Genomic DNA, 13,455 nt, shown 5'->3' on the forward strand with positions numbered 1-13,455 from the left:
CACCCAGGTTGGAGTGCAGTGGCGTGATCTCGGCTCACTGCAAGTTCCACCTACCGGGTTCACATAATTCTCCTGCCTCAGCCTCCCGAGTAGCTGGGACCACAGGTGCCCGCCACCACGCCCAGCTAATTTTTTTGTATTTTTAGTAGAGACGGGGTTTCACCGTGTTAGCCAGGATGGTCTCGATTTCTTGACCTCATGATCTGCCCGCCTCAGCCTCCCAAAGTGCTGGGATTACAGGTGTGAGCCACCGCGCCCGGCTAATTTTTAATTTTTTGAGATGGAGTCTTGCTCTGTCACCCAGGCTGGAGTGCAGTGGCGTGATCTCGGCTCACTGCAACCTCCACCTCCCAGATTCAAGTGATTCTCATGCCTCAGCCTCCCCAGTAGCAGGGATTATAGGCATGCGCCACCATGCCCAGCTAATTTTTGTATTTTTAGTAGAGATGGGGTTTCACCATGTTGTCCAGGCTGGTCTCAAATTCCTGACCTCAAATGATCTACCTACCTCGGCCTCCCAAAGTGCTGGGATTACAGGCGTAAGCCAGCGGTGCCCAGCCCACAGCTAGTTTTTAAATTTTGTGTAGGGACTGGGTCTTGCTATGTTGCTTAGGCTGGTCTTGAACTTCTGGCCTCAAGTGATCCTCCTGTCTCGACCTTCCAAAGTACTAGGATTAAAGGTGAGAGCCACCATACCCAGCCTCTCAGTGCCTTCTGCAAGGGCTGTCATCTGGGTGCAGGATGAAAACAGAACACTGGACCACAGTGGCTGCTGGGGATTCCAGAGAGAAGAGCTCTAGAGCCCTTACCCATCATCTCAGCCTCGTAGGACCAATCATTCAGCTCCCTCCCATGTTAGAGGTGGGACTACTGAGGACCAGGAACCATATCTCTGGCTAAGGAAGAGCAAGAATCAGTGAGACCGTGAGGATCCTGGAGTCTCATAATCCCACTTCCCAGGTATGGGAAGCCCCGGGGTCAAAGGTAACAGGGTCAGAGCAACCTGAGCCTCGGACCCTCCTCCCAGAAAAGTCTCCTGGACTCACCAAGTTTAAATCCTGGCTCTAATAACCGGGGTGACCCTGGGCACAGCCTTCAAACTCCTTGAACACCTGTTTTATCACCTGGAAAATGGGATGAAGTCTGTATCATACAGATTGCATCTAACTCCCAATGTCACTGTGCAGATTAAAGGAGGTGTTTCATGTAAAATGTTTAGGGCCATGCCTGGTACACAGCAAGCACTTTATTTATTTTTTATTTTTTGAGATGAGGTCTCGCTCTGTCACCAGGCTGGAGTGCAGTGACGCAATCTTGGCTCACTGCAACCTCTGCCTCCCGGGTTCAAGTGATTCTCCTGCCTTAGCCTCCTGAGTAGCTGGGACTACAGGCGCCCAGCACCATGCCTGGCTAATTTTTTGTATTTTTAGCACAGACAGCATTTCACCATGTTGGCCAGGATGGTCTTGACCTCTTGACCTCATGATCCACCCCCCTTGACCTCCCAAAGTGCTGGGATTACAGGCGTGAACCATAGCACCCGGCCAGCAAGCACTCTTCTGCTCACTGAGCAAGGCCTATGTGCAGGGCATAGAACTAAGCACTATGAGGCCGGGCGCCGTGGCTCACGCCTGTAATCCCAGCACTTTGGGAGGCTGAGGTGGGCGGATCACCTGAGGTCGGGAGCTCAAGACCAGCCTGGCCAACATGGTGAAACCCTGTCTTTACTAAAAATACAAAAATTAGCCGGGCGTGGTGGTGGGAACCTGTTATCCCAACTACTCGGGAAGCTGAGGCAGCAGAATGGCTTGAACGCGGGAGGTAGAGGTTGCAGTGAGCCGAGATCGCGCCATTACATTCCAGCCTGGGTGACAAAGAGAGACTCAGTTTCAAAACAAATAAACAAACAAACAAAAGAACTAAGCGCTATGCCTGGATCCCATCATTCCCAGGGCTCCAGGCAAACACCTCTGTGTTCCCAGCACCCAGTATGGGCATGGCATAGCTGCACTGATCTTTGGCTTTAAGCTTTGGCTAAATGCCGTGATCATTTGTGCATTCCTGTTTTTTTTTTTTTTTTTTTTTTAGACGAAGTCTCGCTCTTGTCCCTCAGGCTGGAGTGCAATGGTGCGATCTCAGCTCACTGAAACCTCCGCCTCCTGGGTTCAAGCCATTCTCTTGCCTCAGCCTCGCAAGTAGCTGGGATTACAGGTGCCTGCCACCACACCTGGCTAATTTTTGTATTTTTAGTAGAGATGGGGTTTCACCATGTTGGCCAGGCTGGTCTCGAACTCCTGACCTCAGGTGATCCACTCACCTTGGCCTCCCCAAGTGCTGGGATTACAGGCGTGAGCCTCTGCGCCCGGCCTTTTTTTTTTTTGAGACAGGGTCTCCCTCTGTCACCCAGGCTGGAGTGCAGTGGTATGACCTCAGCTCACTGCATCCTCCACTTCTTGGGTTCAAGAAATCCTCCCACCTCAGCCTCCCAAGTAGCTGGAACTACAAGCACACACCACCACACCCAGCTAATTTTTAAAAACTTTTTGTAGAGACAAGGTCTTGCTATGTTGCCCAGGCTGGTCTGGAACTCCTGGGCTCAAGCGATCTTCCTGCCTCTGCGTTCCAAATTGCTGGGGTTACAGGCATGAGCCATGGTGCTAGGTACATCCATGATTTTTTAGCACTTCCCATGTGGTGTTTTAACAGGGAAAGAGAAGAACACCTCAGAATGTCCAGAACTGAGGAGTTTCTCAGAAGGTGGGACTTTTTTTTTTTCTTTTTCTGAGACAGTCTCGCTTTTTCACCCAGGCTGGAGTGCAATGGCACAATCTCAGCTCACTGCAACCTCCGCCTCCTGGGTTCAAGCGATTCTCATGCCTTAGCCTCCTGAGTAGCTTGGACTACAGATGCCTGACACCGTACCCAGCTAATTTTTTATTTTAGTAGAGATGGGCTTTCACCACGTTGCCCAGGGCGATCTCGAACTCCTGAACTCAGGCAATCCACCCACCCTGGCCTTCCAAAGTGCTAGGATTACAGACGTGAGCCACCGCGCCCAGCCAAGAGGTGAAACTTTTTAAATACTGAAACCAGGATAGTCCCAGGCACACTGGGACGAGTTGGTCAGTGGGTACAGCTGCAAACAAGACAGACACAATCACCTCTTCCAGGAAGCCTTTCCTGATTGGCCCACCCCCTCTGGCTCAGGGGCACCCTCTGCCTCCCCCTACCACAGCTGCCTCTGTGCCCTCCAAGAAGGCACCATCGCTCCCGGTTGCAAATGCCTGCAGTCACATCAGAGTTAGCTTAGGGAAGGCAGAGACCGGTTCTTTTCCTGGCCACCAATGTGTCCCCAAAACCTACCACAGAGCCTGGCATCAAGTAAAGACAAGTAAATGAATGAAAGCTGGCACTCTTTGGCTAATAGATGAGAAAACTAGGGCTGAGACAGGTGAACCACTCCAGCAAGATTCCCCAGTAAGGCTGTATGGGGAGGAACCGGGATTCGAACCGGCATCTGGCGAGACTCCTTCACACACCCACGCACTCACCGTGTTGTAGAACTCGGCCACCAGCTCCGAGTACTGGAAGTTGCTCTCACACCAGTCCACCTCGGAGCTCTGATAGGCGAAGATGCTAGGCATCTTGTCTCAGTGGCCACCACCAGCAGGCTGCGCCCGGCAGAGAGGAGAAGGCGAGCTTGGGAAGACCGGGCCCTGATGAGGCGGGGAGAGGACAGCCCGGTGCCCCGCGGCAGGCAGACTGAGAGGAAAAACCTGCTGGGCCGCTCCCCAATTGCACCAGGGCAGCCTGGCTGTGCAGTGACAGCAGCCCTGAGCATAAGCCGTGGGACTGGCACTGTCCAGGCAGGGCAGGGGGCAGAAGTAGGCTGGGAAGAGGCCTCCCATCCAGATTACCCAGGAATAGGAATCGGGGTGGGGGCAGTGGAGGGAACTGTTTTTATCTTTTATGTATTTATTTATTTATTTATTAGAGTCAGGGTCTTGCTCTGTTGCTTAGGCTGGGGTACAGTGGCATCATCATAGCTCACCGCAGCCTCAAACTCCCAGGCTCGAGCAATACTCCTGCCTCAGCCTCCGAAGTAGCCAGGACCACAGGCACATGCTGCCACCATGCCTAGCTAATTTTTCTTTTTTGGAGACAGAGTCTCGCTCTGTCACCCAGTCTGGAGTGCAGTGGCGCCATCTTGGCTCACTGCAGGCTCCGCCTCCCGTGTTCACGCCATTCTCCTGCCTCAGCCTCCCGAGTAGCTGGGACTACAGGCGCCCACCGCCATGACCGGCTAATTTTTTGTATTTTTAATAGAGATGGAGTTTCACTGTGTTAGCCAGGATGGTCTCGATCTCCTGACCTCGTGATCCACCTGCCTTGGCCTCCCAAAGTGCTGGGATTATAGGTGTGCGTGAGCCACCGTGCCCGGCCTTTTTTTTCTTAATTGAGATGCAGTCTGGCTCTGTCACCCAGGCTGGAGTGTAGTGGCGCAATGTCAGCTCACTGCAACCTCCACCTCCTGGGTTCAAGCGATTCTCCTACCTCAGCCTCCCAAGTAGCTGGGATGACGGGCACCTGCCACCATGCCCAGCTAATTTTTTTTGTATTTTAGTAGAGATAGGATTTCACCATGTTGGTCAAGCTGGTCTCGAACTCCTGACCTCAGGTGATCTGCCCACCTTGGCCTCCCAAAGTGCCGGGATTATACGCATGAGCCACCTCACCTGGCCTGAGTTCCTCTACTTTAAGCTGTGTGACCTTGGGCAAGTGAATTTACCTCTCTGATCCTCTGTTTGCTCACCTGTCATATGGAGACGATGGTGACAGAGCCAACTGTAACAAAGGAAGACAGAGATAAAGCATGTACAAAGGCTTAGCCCACTGCCTATGCTAGAGTAGGCACTTGATGGATGGTAATGGGTTTTCTTTTTTTTTTTGAGATGGAGTCTTGCTCTGTCCCAAAGTGCTGGGATTACAGGGTTTTCTTACTGAAGCTGACCTTGAACTTTAAGTCAACTTTGTGGGAATAATAATTATTATTATTATAATAAAAGAGCCTGGCCTTAGCAAGCGATTAGCAAGTGTGCATAACAATAATATTATATAATTATTTATTATATAATAGCAATATTATATTAAAATATAAAATTATTATATTAAAATACTATTGTTATATAATATTTTAAATATTATTTTAGTATATTATTTTAATATGATTAATATAATAATTTAGTATAATATTATATATTATATTATTATTTTTCTTTTTTTAAGTGCTTGATTTTCAGTATTGTCTCATTTAACGTTCTTTTTTTTTTTTTTTTTTGAGATGGAGCCTCACTCTGTCTCCCAGGCTGGAGTGCAGTGGCATGATCTTGGCTCACTGCAACCTCCACCTCCCTAGTTCAAGCAATTCTCCTGCCTCAGCCTCCTGAGTAACTGGGACTACAGGCACCTGCCACCATGCCCAGCTAATTTTTGTATTTTTAGTAGAGACGGGGTTTCACCATATTGACCAGGATGGCCTCAAACTCCTAACCTTGTGATCTGCCCGTCTTGACTTCCCAAAGTGCTGGGATTACAGGCGTGAGCTACTGTGCCCGGCCTTCATTTAATGTTCTTAACAATCCTACCCCGGGTGCTGTGGCTCACGCCTGTAATCCTAGTGCTTTGGGAGGCCAAGGTGGGAGGATCACGAGGTCAGGAGATTGAGACCATCCTGGCTAACACAGTGAAACCCCATTTCTACTAAAAATACAAAAAAGTTAGCTGGGCGTGGTGGTGGGTGCCCATAGTCCCAGCTACTCAGGAGGCTGAGGCAGGAGAATGGCATGAACCCAGGAGACGGAGCTTGCAGCGAGCCAAAATTGCACCACTGCACTCCAGCCTGGGTGACAGAGCAAGACTCTGTCTAAAAAAAAAAAAAATCCTAAGCGCCAGGAACTGTTGTTATCCCTTTTCTTTTTTTTTTTTTCTTTTTCCTTTTTTTTTTTTTTTTTTTGAGATAGAGTTTCACTCTTGTCACCCAGGCTGGAGTGCAATGGCATGATCTCAGCTCACTGCAATCTCTGCCTCCCAGGTTCCAGCTATTCCCCTGCCTCAGCCTCCCAAGTAGCTGGATTTACAGGCACCCGCCAGCATGCCCGGCTAATTTTTGTATTTTTAGTAGAGACGGGGTTTCACCATGTTGGCCAGGCTAGTCTCGAACTCGTGACTTCTGGTGATCCACCTGTCTCGGCTTCCCAAAGTGCTGGGATTACAGGCTTGAGCCACTGTGCCTGGCCTCTTTTTCTCTTTTGAGACAGGGTCTTGCTCTGTTGCCCAGGCTGGAGTGCAGTGGCGCAATCATAGTTCACTGCAGCCTTGATCTCCTGAGCTCATGTGATCCTATCTCCTGCTAGTAATCACTAGCAAGGAAACTACAGCCCAGAGAAGTTAAGGAACTTACCATAGGTCACACAGTTAGGAAGTGATAGAGACAGGCAAGGAACACCACCTCTCTGATGCCTCAGTTTCCTCACCTGTAAGGTGGTGAAAATAATAATGGTACTGCCCTCTCAAGCCTGTTGTGAAGAGTTAGTGAGCTGACACGATGTTTCCATAAAAAGATAAATTGTGGGCTGGGCACGGTGGCTCATGCCTGTAATCCCAGCACTTTAGGAAGCCAAGGCGGGCGGATCACGAGGTCAGGAGATCAAGACCATCCTGGTTAACATGGTGAAACCCCGTCTCTACTAAAAATATAAAAAATTAGCCAGGCATGGTGGCGGGCGCCTGTAGTCCCAGCTACTTGGGAGGCTGAGGCAGGAAAATCGCTTGAACCTGGGAGGCGGAGGTAGTAGTGAGCTGAGATCACGCCACTGCACTTCAGCCAGGGTGACAGAGCGAGACCCCGACTCAAAAAAAAAAAAAAAGAAAAAGAAAGATAAATTGTGGTGCTATGTTGCCCTGCATTCCAAATCACTGAACTGGCCGGGCATGGTGGCTCACCCCTGTAATCCCAGCACTCTGGGAGGCTGAGGCAGGTGGAGCACTTGAGGTCAGGAGTTCAAGACTAGCCTGGCCAAAATGGTGAAACCCCGTCTCTACTAAAAATACAAAAATTAGCCTGGTGTGGTGGCATGCGCCTGTAATCTCAGCTACTCAGGAGACTGAGGCAGGAGAATAGCTTGAACCCAGAAAGCGGAGGTTGCAGTGAGCCGAGATTGCACCACTGCACTCCAGCCTGGGCGACAGAGTGAGACTCCCTCTCAAAAAAAAAAAAAAAAAAAAATCACTGTGCTGTCTGAAAGTAATCAACTTTTTCAATTTCCAATACTTGGAGGAGAGAGGCTCAGTCAGTGCTAATATGTTCTATGTCTCTTAACACTTAATGACTTTGACAAAAAAGAAAAGAAAAGCCCTTCATTAGGCAACAGTATTCTGTTAGAATTTAGTAACATGAGTTGTTTACATTGTATTTATTTTTTGATAAGCTTGTATTCATGGTAAGCCAAATCTACTTTCCATTCAAGGTAGGGTTACAAAGTTTCCTTTTTTTTTCTTTTTTTTTTTTTTTGAGATGGCGTTTGCTCTGTCCCCCAGGCTGGAGTGCAATGGCATGATCTCTGCTCACTACAACCTCCACCTCCCAGGTTCAAACGATTCTCTTGCCTGAGCCTTCTGAGTAGCTGGGATTACAGGCGTGAGCCACCCTGCCTGGCCAAAGTTTTCATTTTCTTTTTCTTTTCTTTTCTTTCTTTCTTTTTTTTTTTTTTTTTTTTTTGAGATGGAGTCTTGCTCTGTTGCCCAGGCTGGAGTGCAGTGGCTCGATCTTGGCTCACTGCAAGCTCCGCCTCCTGGGTTCACGCCATTCTCCTGCCTCAGCCTCCCGAGTAGCTGGGACTGCAGGCGCCCACCACCAACGCCTGGCTAATTTTTTTGTATTTTTAGTAGGGACAGGGTTTCATCATATTAGCCAGGATGGTCTCGATCTCCTGACCTCGTGATCCATCCACCTCGGCCTCCCAAAGTGCTGGGACTACAGGCATGAGCCACCGCACCCAGCCCCAAAATTTTCTTTTTAAAATAATATTTTGGCCCAGTGCAGTGGCTTACACCTCTAATCCCACCGTTGCACTCTAACCTGGGCAAAAAGAGCGAAACCCTGTCTCAAAACAAAAATTAGTTAATTAAATAAAATAAAAATAAAATAATAAAATAAATATATATTTTTTTAAGAGATGGAGTCTTGCTCCGTTTCCTAGGCTGGAGGGCAGTGGTAAAATCCTAGCTCACAGCAATGTCAATTTCCTGGGCTCAAGCAATCTTCTCGCCTTCGCCTCCCAAGTTGCTGGGAGTACAGGTATGAGCTACTGTGCCCTGGCCAAAATAAATGTAAGTGTTATAATTGTGGTTGTGTTGGCCGGGTGTGGTGGCTCACACCTGTAATCCCAGCACTTTGGGAGGCCAAGGCGGGCGGATCATGAGGTCAGGAGATCGAGACCATCCTGGCTAACACAGTGAAACCCCGCCTCTACTAAAAATACAAAAAATTAGCCGGGCGTGGTGGCGGGCGCCTGTAGTCCCAGCTACTCGGGAGGCTGAGGCAGGAGAATGGCGTGAACCCGGGAGGCGGAGCTTGCAGTGAGCCGAGATTGCACCACTGCACTCCAGCCTGGGCGACAGAGCGCGAGACTCCGTCTCAAAAAAAAAAAAAAAAAATTGTGGTTGTGTTTGCACAAATCTATACATGTGATACTATTGCATAGATTTGCTCCCATTTTTCTGAGAAAATGAAAAGAAAATTGTCTAACACATGAATGCATGGGAAAAGCTGTTGAAATCTGATTATGGTCTATAGGTCATATTTATATCACCTTTCTGGTTGTGAAAATGTATAGTTATAAAAGAGGTACCACTGGGAGAAACTGGGTGAAGATTACCTGGGATTCTTCTATGTTATTATTGCAGGTTCCTGCAAGTTTATCATTATTCCAGTTTTTTTAATGTTTTTGATAGAGGGTCTCACTCTGCTGCCAGGCTTGAGTGCAGTGATGCAATCACAGGCCACTGCAGCCTCAACCTCCTGGGCTCAAGTGATCCTCACACCTTAGCCTCCCAAGTAGCTGGGACAGGCCAGGCAAATTTTTTCTATTTTTTGTAGAGACAGGTTGTCACTATGTCTCCCAGACTGGTCTCTAATTCCCGAGTTCAAGCGATCCTTCCACCTCAGCCTCCCAAAGTGCTAGAATTACATGTGTGAGCCACCACACCTGGCCTTAAAATCTTTTTTTTTTTTTTTTTAAGACCGAGTATCCTCCTGTCATCCAGGCTAGAGTGCAATGGCGCAATCTCGGCTCACTGCAACCTCCGCCTCCTGGGTTCAAATGATTCTCCTGCTTCAGCCTCCCGATAGCTGGGATTACAGGCGCCCACCACCACGTCGGGCTAATTTTTATATTTTTAGTAGAGATGGGGTTTCAGCATGTTAGCCAGGCTGGTTTGGAACTCCTGACCTCAGGTGATCTGCCTGCCTCGGCCTCCCAAAGTGCTGAGATTACAGGCGTGAGCCACCGCACCCAGCCTAAAAATCTCTTTTTATAAAGGGATTTATTTAGATTTTTAATTAATACATGAATGGATAAACACAATGTGTGTGGTTCATCCATACCATGGAATATTATTCAGCCCTGAAAAAGGAAGGAAATTCTGATACAGGCAACAACGTGGATGGACTTTGAGGACATCAAGCTGGGTGAAATAAGCCAGACATAAAAGGACAAATCCTGTGTGATCCCACTCCTAGGAGGTCCCCAAAGTCCTCAGAGTCACAGAGACAGGAAGTAGAACGGGGGGTATGAGAGGCTGGGGAGGGGGATAGGGAGTGAGTGTTTCTTGGGCACAGAGTTTCAGTTTGGAAAGATGAGAAAGTTCTGGAGGGGATGGTGGTGATGGCTGCATAGACATGCCAATGTGCTTAATGCCACTGAACTGTGCATTTGATGATTAAAATGATCAGTTTCATGTTATGTATCTTTTACCACAATTTTACAAAGTAATGATTTAGGGTTTTTGTTTTTGTTTTTTGTTTTTTGAGATGGAGTCTCTCTCTGTTGCCCAGGCTGGAGTGCAGTGGTGCGATCTCGGCTCACTGCAAGCTCCGCCTCCCGGGTTCACGCCATTCTCCTGCCTCAGCCTCCCGATGGGACTACAGGCGCCCGCCACCACGCCCGGCTAAGTTTTTTTTTGTATTTTTAGTAGAGACGGGGTTTCACCGTGTTAGCCAGGATGGTCTCGATCTCCTGACCTCATGATCCGCCCGCCTCAGCCTCCTAAAGTGCTGGGATTACAGGCGTGAGCCACCACGCCTGGCCTGATTTAGGTTTTTAAAAGAGCGGTTTGGGGCTGGGCGTGGTGGCTCACACATGTAATCCCAGCATTTTGGGAGACTGAGGCAGGTGGATCACTTGAGTTCAGGGTTCAAGACCAGTCTGGCCAACATGGTGAGACCCCGTCTCTACTAAAAATAAAAAAAATAAAATTAGCCGGGCATGGTGGTGCGTGCCTGTAGTCCCAGCTACTCGGGAGGCTGAGGTACGAGAATCACTTGAGCCTGGGAGGTGGAGGTTGTAGTCAGCCAAGATCGCGCCACTACACTCCAGCCTGGGGGATAGAGCAAGACTCTGTCTCCAAATAAAGAAAGAAGGAAGGAAGGAAGGAAGGAAGGAAGGAAGGAAGGAAGGAAGGAAGGAAGGAAGGAAGGGAAGAAAAACAGAACTAAAGCTTGACCTGACTCTGTATAGCACCCCTCCACAAACATACACCATTTAGCTATAGCCCTAGCCCCCAAATCCCCTTCCCAGGTGGACCAGGAGGGCAAACAGACACCACCACTGCCACCCCAGCTCCCCAGTAGCGACCCTGACTCCTTCCCCATGGAGTAATTTTGAAACAGTCTCTGCTCTGTGTGTGGGTGGAGCAGATGGTCTCTGAGGCCCCTTTCTGCTCATAGCTGGAACAGGACCCAGCTGCTGAGATCCTGAATCTTGGCGAGGGTTTAATAGCAGGCAGTAAGGTAGTGACTGGCACCCACGCCCAGCCCAGACCGGAGAACTTGGGCGATCATGGTGCTGACTAGGGAGGACAGAGCAGCCAGGCAGGTGGGTGGGAGCCGGGAGAGAGCTCTTCCCCTCCTAGGGGGAGAGGAGGGGCTAGAGAGAGGGTGACAAACAGAGGCGTGTGAGCTCTCAGCGGTTATTGTAACAAATGCCACCAATGTAATGGCTTAGAACAACACACACTTATCATCTTACCTTTCTACAGGTCAGGACTCTGAAATGAGTCTTACAGGCTAAAGGCGTCATCACAGCTGTGTTCCTGGTGGAGTCTCCAGGAGAGACCTCGTTTCCTGCCCTGTCCAGTGTCTAGAGGCAACCCCTGTCCCTCAACTCAGGGTCCTGTCCTCCACCTTCACAGCCACAGTGCAGCCTCTTCCAGTCTCTCTCTGACTTTGTTCTTTTCTTTTGAGACGGAGTCTTGCTCTGTTGCCCAGGCTGGAGTGCACTGGCGCGATCTCGGCTCACTGCAACCTCTACCTCCAGGGTTCAAGCAATTCTTGTGGCAGGAGAATCGCTTGAACCCAGGAGGTGGAGGTTGCAGTGAGCCAAGATTTCGCCACTGCAATCCAGCCTGGGCAACGGAGCGAGATTCCATCTCAAAAAAAACAACAACAAAAAACCAGTCTAGGCAACATAGGGGACCCTGTTTCTACAAAACATTAAAAAGTTAGCCAGTGGGGGTACACACGTGTGGTCTTAACTTCTCAGGAAGCTGAGATGGGAAGATTGCTTGAGCCTAGAAGGTCGAAGTTGCAGTGAGCTATGTGTGCACCACTGCACTCCAACCTGGGCCACAGAGCAAGACCTTGTCTCAAAAAAAAAGAAAAGAAAAAGAAAAAAGGAACTATACCCATCTTAGCATTGGGCTTTTTTTGTTTTGTTTTGTTTTTGTTTTTGTTTTTGTTTTTGAGATGGAGTCTTGCTCTGTCACCTAGGCTGGAGTACAATGGTGCGGCCTCCACTCACCACAACCTCTGACTCCTGGGTTCAAGTGATTCTCCTACCCCAGCCTCCCAAATAGCTGGGATTACAGGCACCCGCCACCATGCCCGGCTAATTTTTTTTATTTTTAGTAGAGACGCGGGTTTCACCATGTTGGCCAGGCTGGTCTTGAACTCCTGACCTCATAATCCGCCCGCCTTGGCCTCCCAAAGTGCTAGGATTACAGGCGTGAGCCACCGCACCCAGCAGTGTTGGTTTTAATACTTGCTTTCTATTTATTTAGTAGCTTTCCATGTAGTGGAGCAATATAAAATTTCCTTTTGAAGTAAAGATATGCATTAATATTTGGAAAGTGTTTTGGAAAGTGTTTTTGGAAAGTGAACTTGTTTAAAGACAGTGTTTAAGTCAATAATGGTTACCGTACAGATTGGGAAAATTTTAGTCTGACAATGCCCAAAGTCACAAAGGACATTATTGGGTAATTGGTGAAATTTGCACATGGAATATAAAGTAGATAATAGTATTGTGTCCGTATTTATTTTCTGAAGTAGATAAATGAATTCTGGTTGTATAAGAGAGTATCCTAGTTCTTTTTTTTTTTTTTTTTATGATGGAGTTTCACTCTGTCACCCAGGCTGGAGTGCAGTGGCTTGATCTTGGCTCACTGCAATTTCTGTTTGAGTTCGAGACCAGCCTGGGCAACATAGGCAGACTGTGTCTCTAAAAAAAATAATAATCATCCATTTTAAAAACAAACTATTTCAGACCGGGAGCGGTGGCTCACACCTGTAATCCCAGCACTTTGGGAGGCCGAGGCGGGTGGATCACGAGGTCAGGAGATTGAGACCATCCTGGCTAACATGGTGAAACCCCGTCTCTACTAAAAAGACAAAAAATTAGCCAGGCGTGGTAGCGGGCGCCTGTAGTCCCAGTTACTCAGGAGGCTGAGGCAGGAGAATGGCGTGAACCCACGAGGTGGAGCTTGCAGTGAGCCAAGATCGTGCCACTGCACTCCAGTCTGAGCAACAGAGCAAGACCCCATCTCAAAAAAATAAATAAATAAATAAAATAAAATAAAAAACTATTTCAAGATAAAAAGTTGTGGGTTTGTTTGTTTTCAGACGGAGTTTTGCTCATGTTGCCCAGGCTGGAGTGCAATGGCATGATCTCGGCTCACTGCAACCTCCACCTCCCAAGATCAAGTGATTCTCCTGCCTCATCCCTCATCCTCCCGAATAGCTGAGATTACAGGCACCCGCCACTGTGCCTGGCTAATTTTGTATCTTTAGTAGAGACAGGGTTTCTCCATGTTGTTCAGGCTGGTCTCGAACTCCCGACCTCAGGTGATCCGCCCACCTTGGCCTCCCAAAGTGCTGGGATTACAGGCGTGAGTCACCGCACC

The 13,455-nt window shown here is 48.6% G+C and overlaps 1 protein-coding gene across 1 annotated transcript in view; it reads right to left on the reverse strand.

Annotated features, from left to right (window-relative positions):
• ACER1 (alkaline ceramidase 1) overlaps window positions 1–3,755 on the reverse strand; it is a 29,841-nt gene extending 26,086 nt beyond the window's left edge. The window contains exon 1 of the mRNA XM_004059840.5: window positions 3,552–3,755. Within this exon, the coding sequence (XP_004059888.1) occupies window positions 3,552–3,644 (93 nt within the window). The 5' untranslated portion in view covers window positions 3,645–3,755. The remainder of the gene's footprint in view (window positions 1–3,551) is intronic.
• Between the last annotated feature and the right edge of the window lie 9,700 nt (window positions 3,756–13,455).

Source organism: Gorilla gorilla, chromosome 20 (assembly GCF_029281585.2).
Source record: "Gorilla gorilla gorilla isolate KB3781 chromosome 20, NHGRI_mGorGor1-v2.1_pri, whole genome shotgun sequence".
In the NCBI taxonomy this organism is placed as follows: Eukaryota; Metazoa; Chordata; class Mammalia; order Primates; family Hominidae; genus Gorilla; species Gorilla gorilla.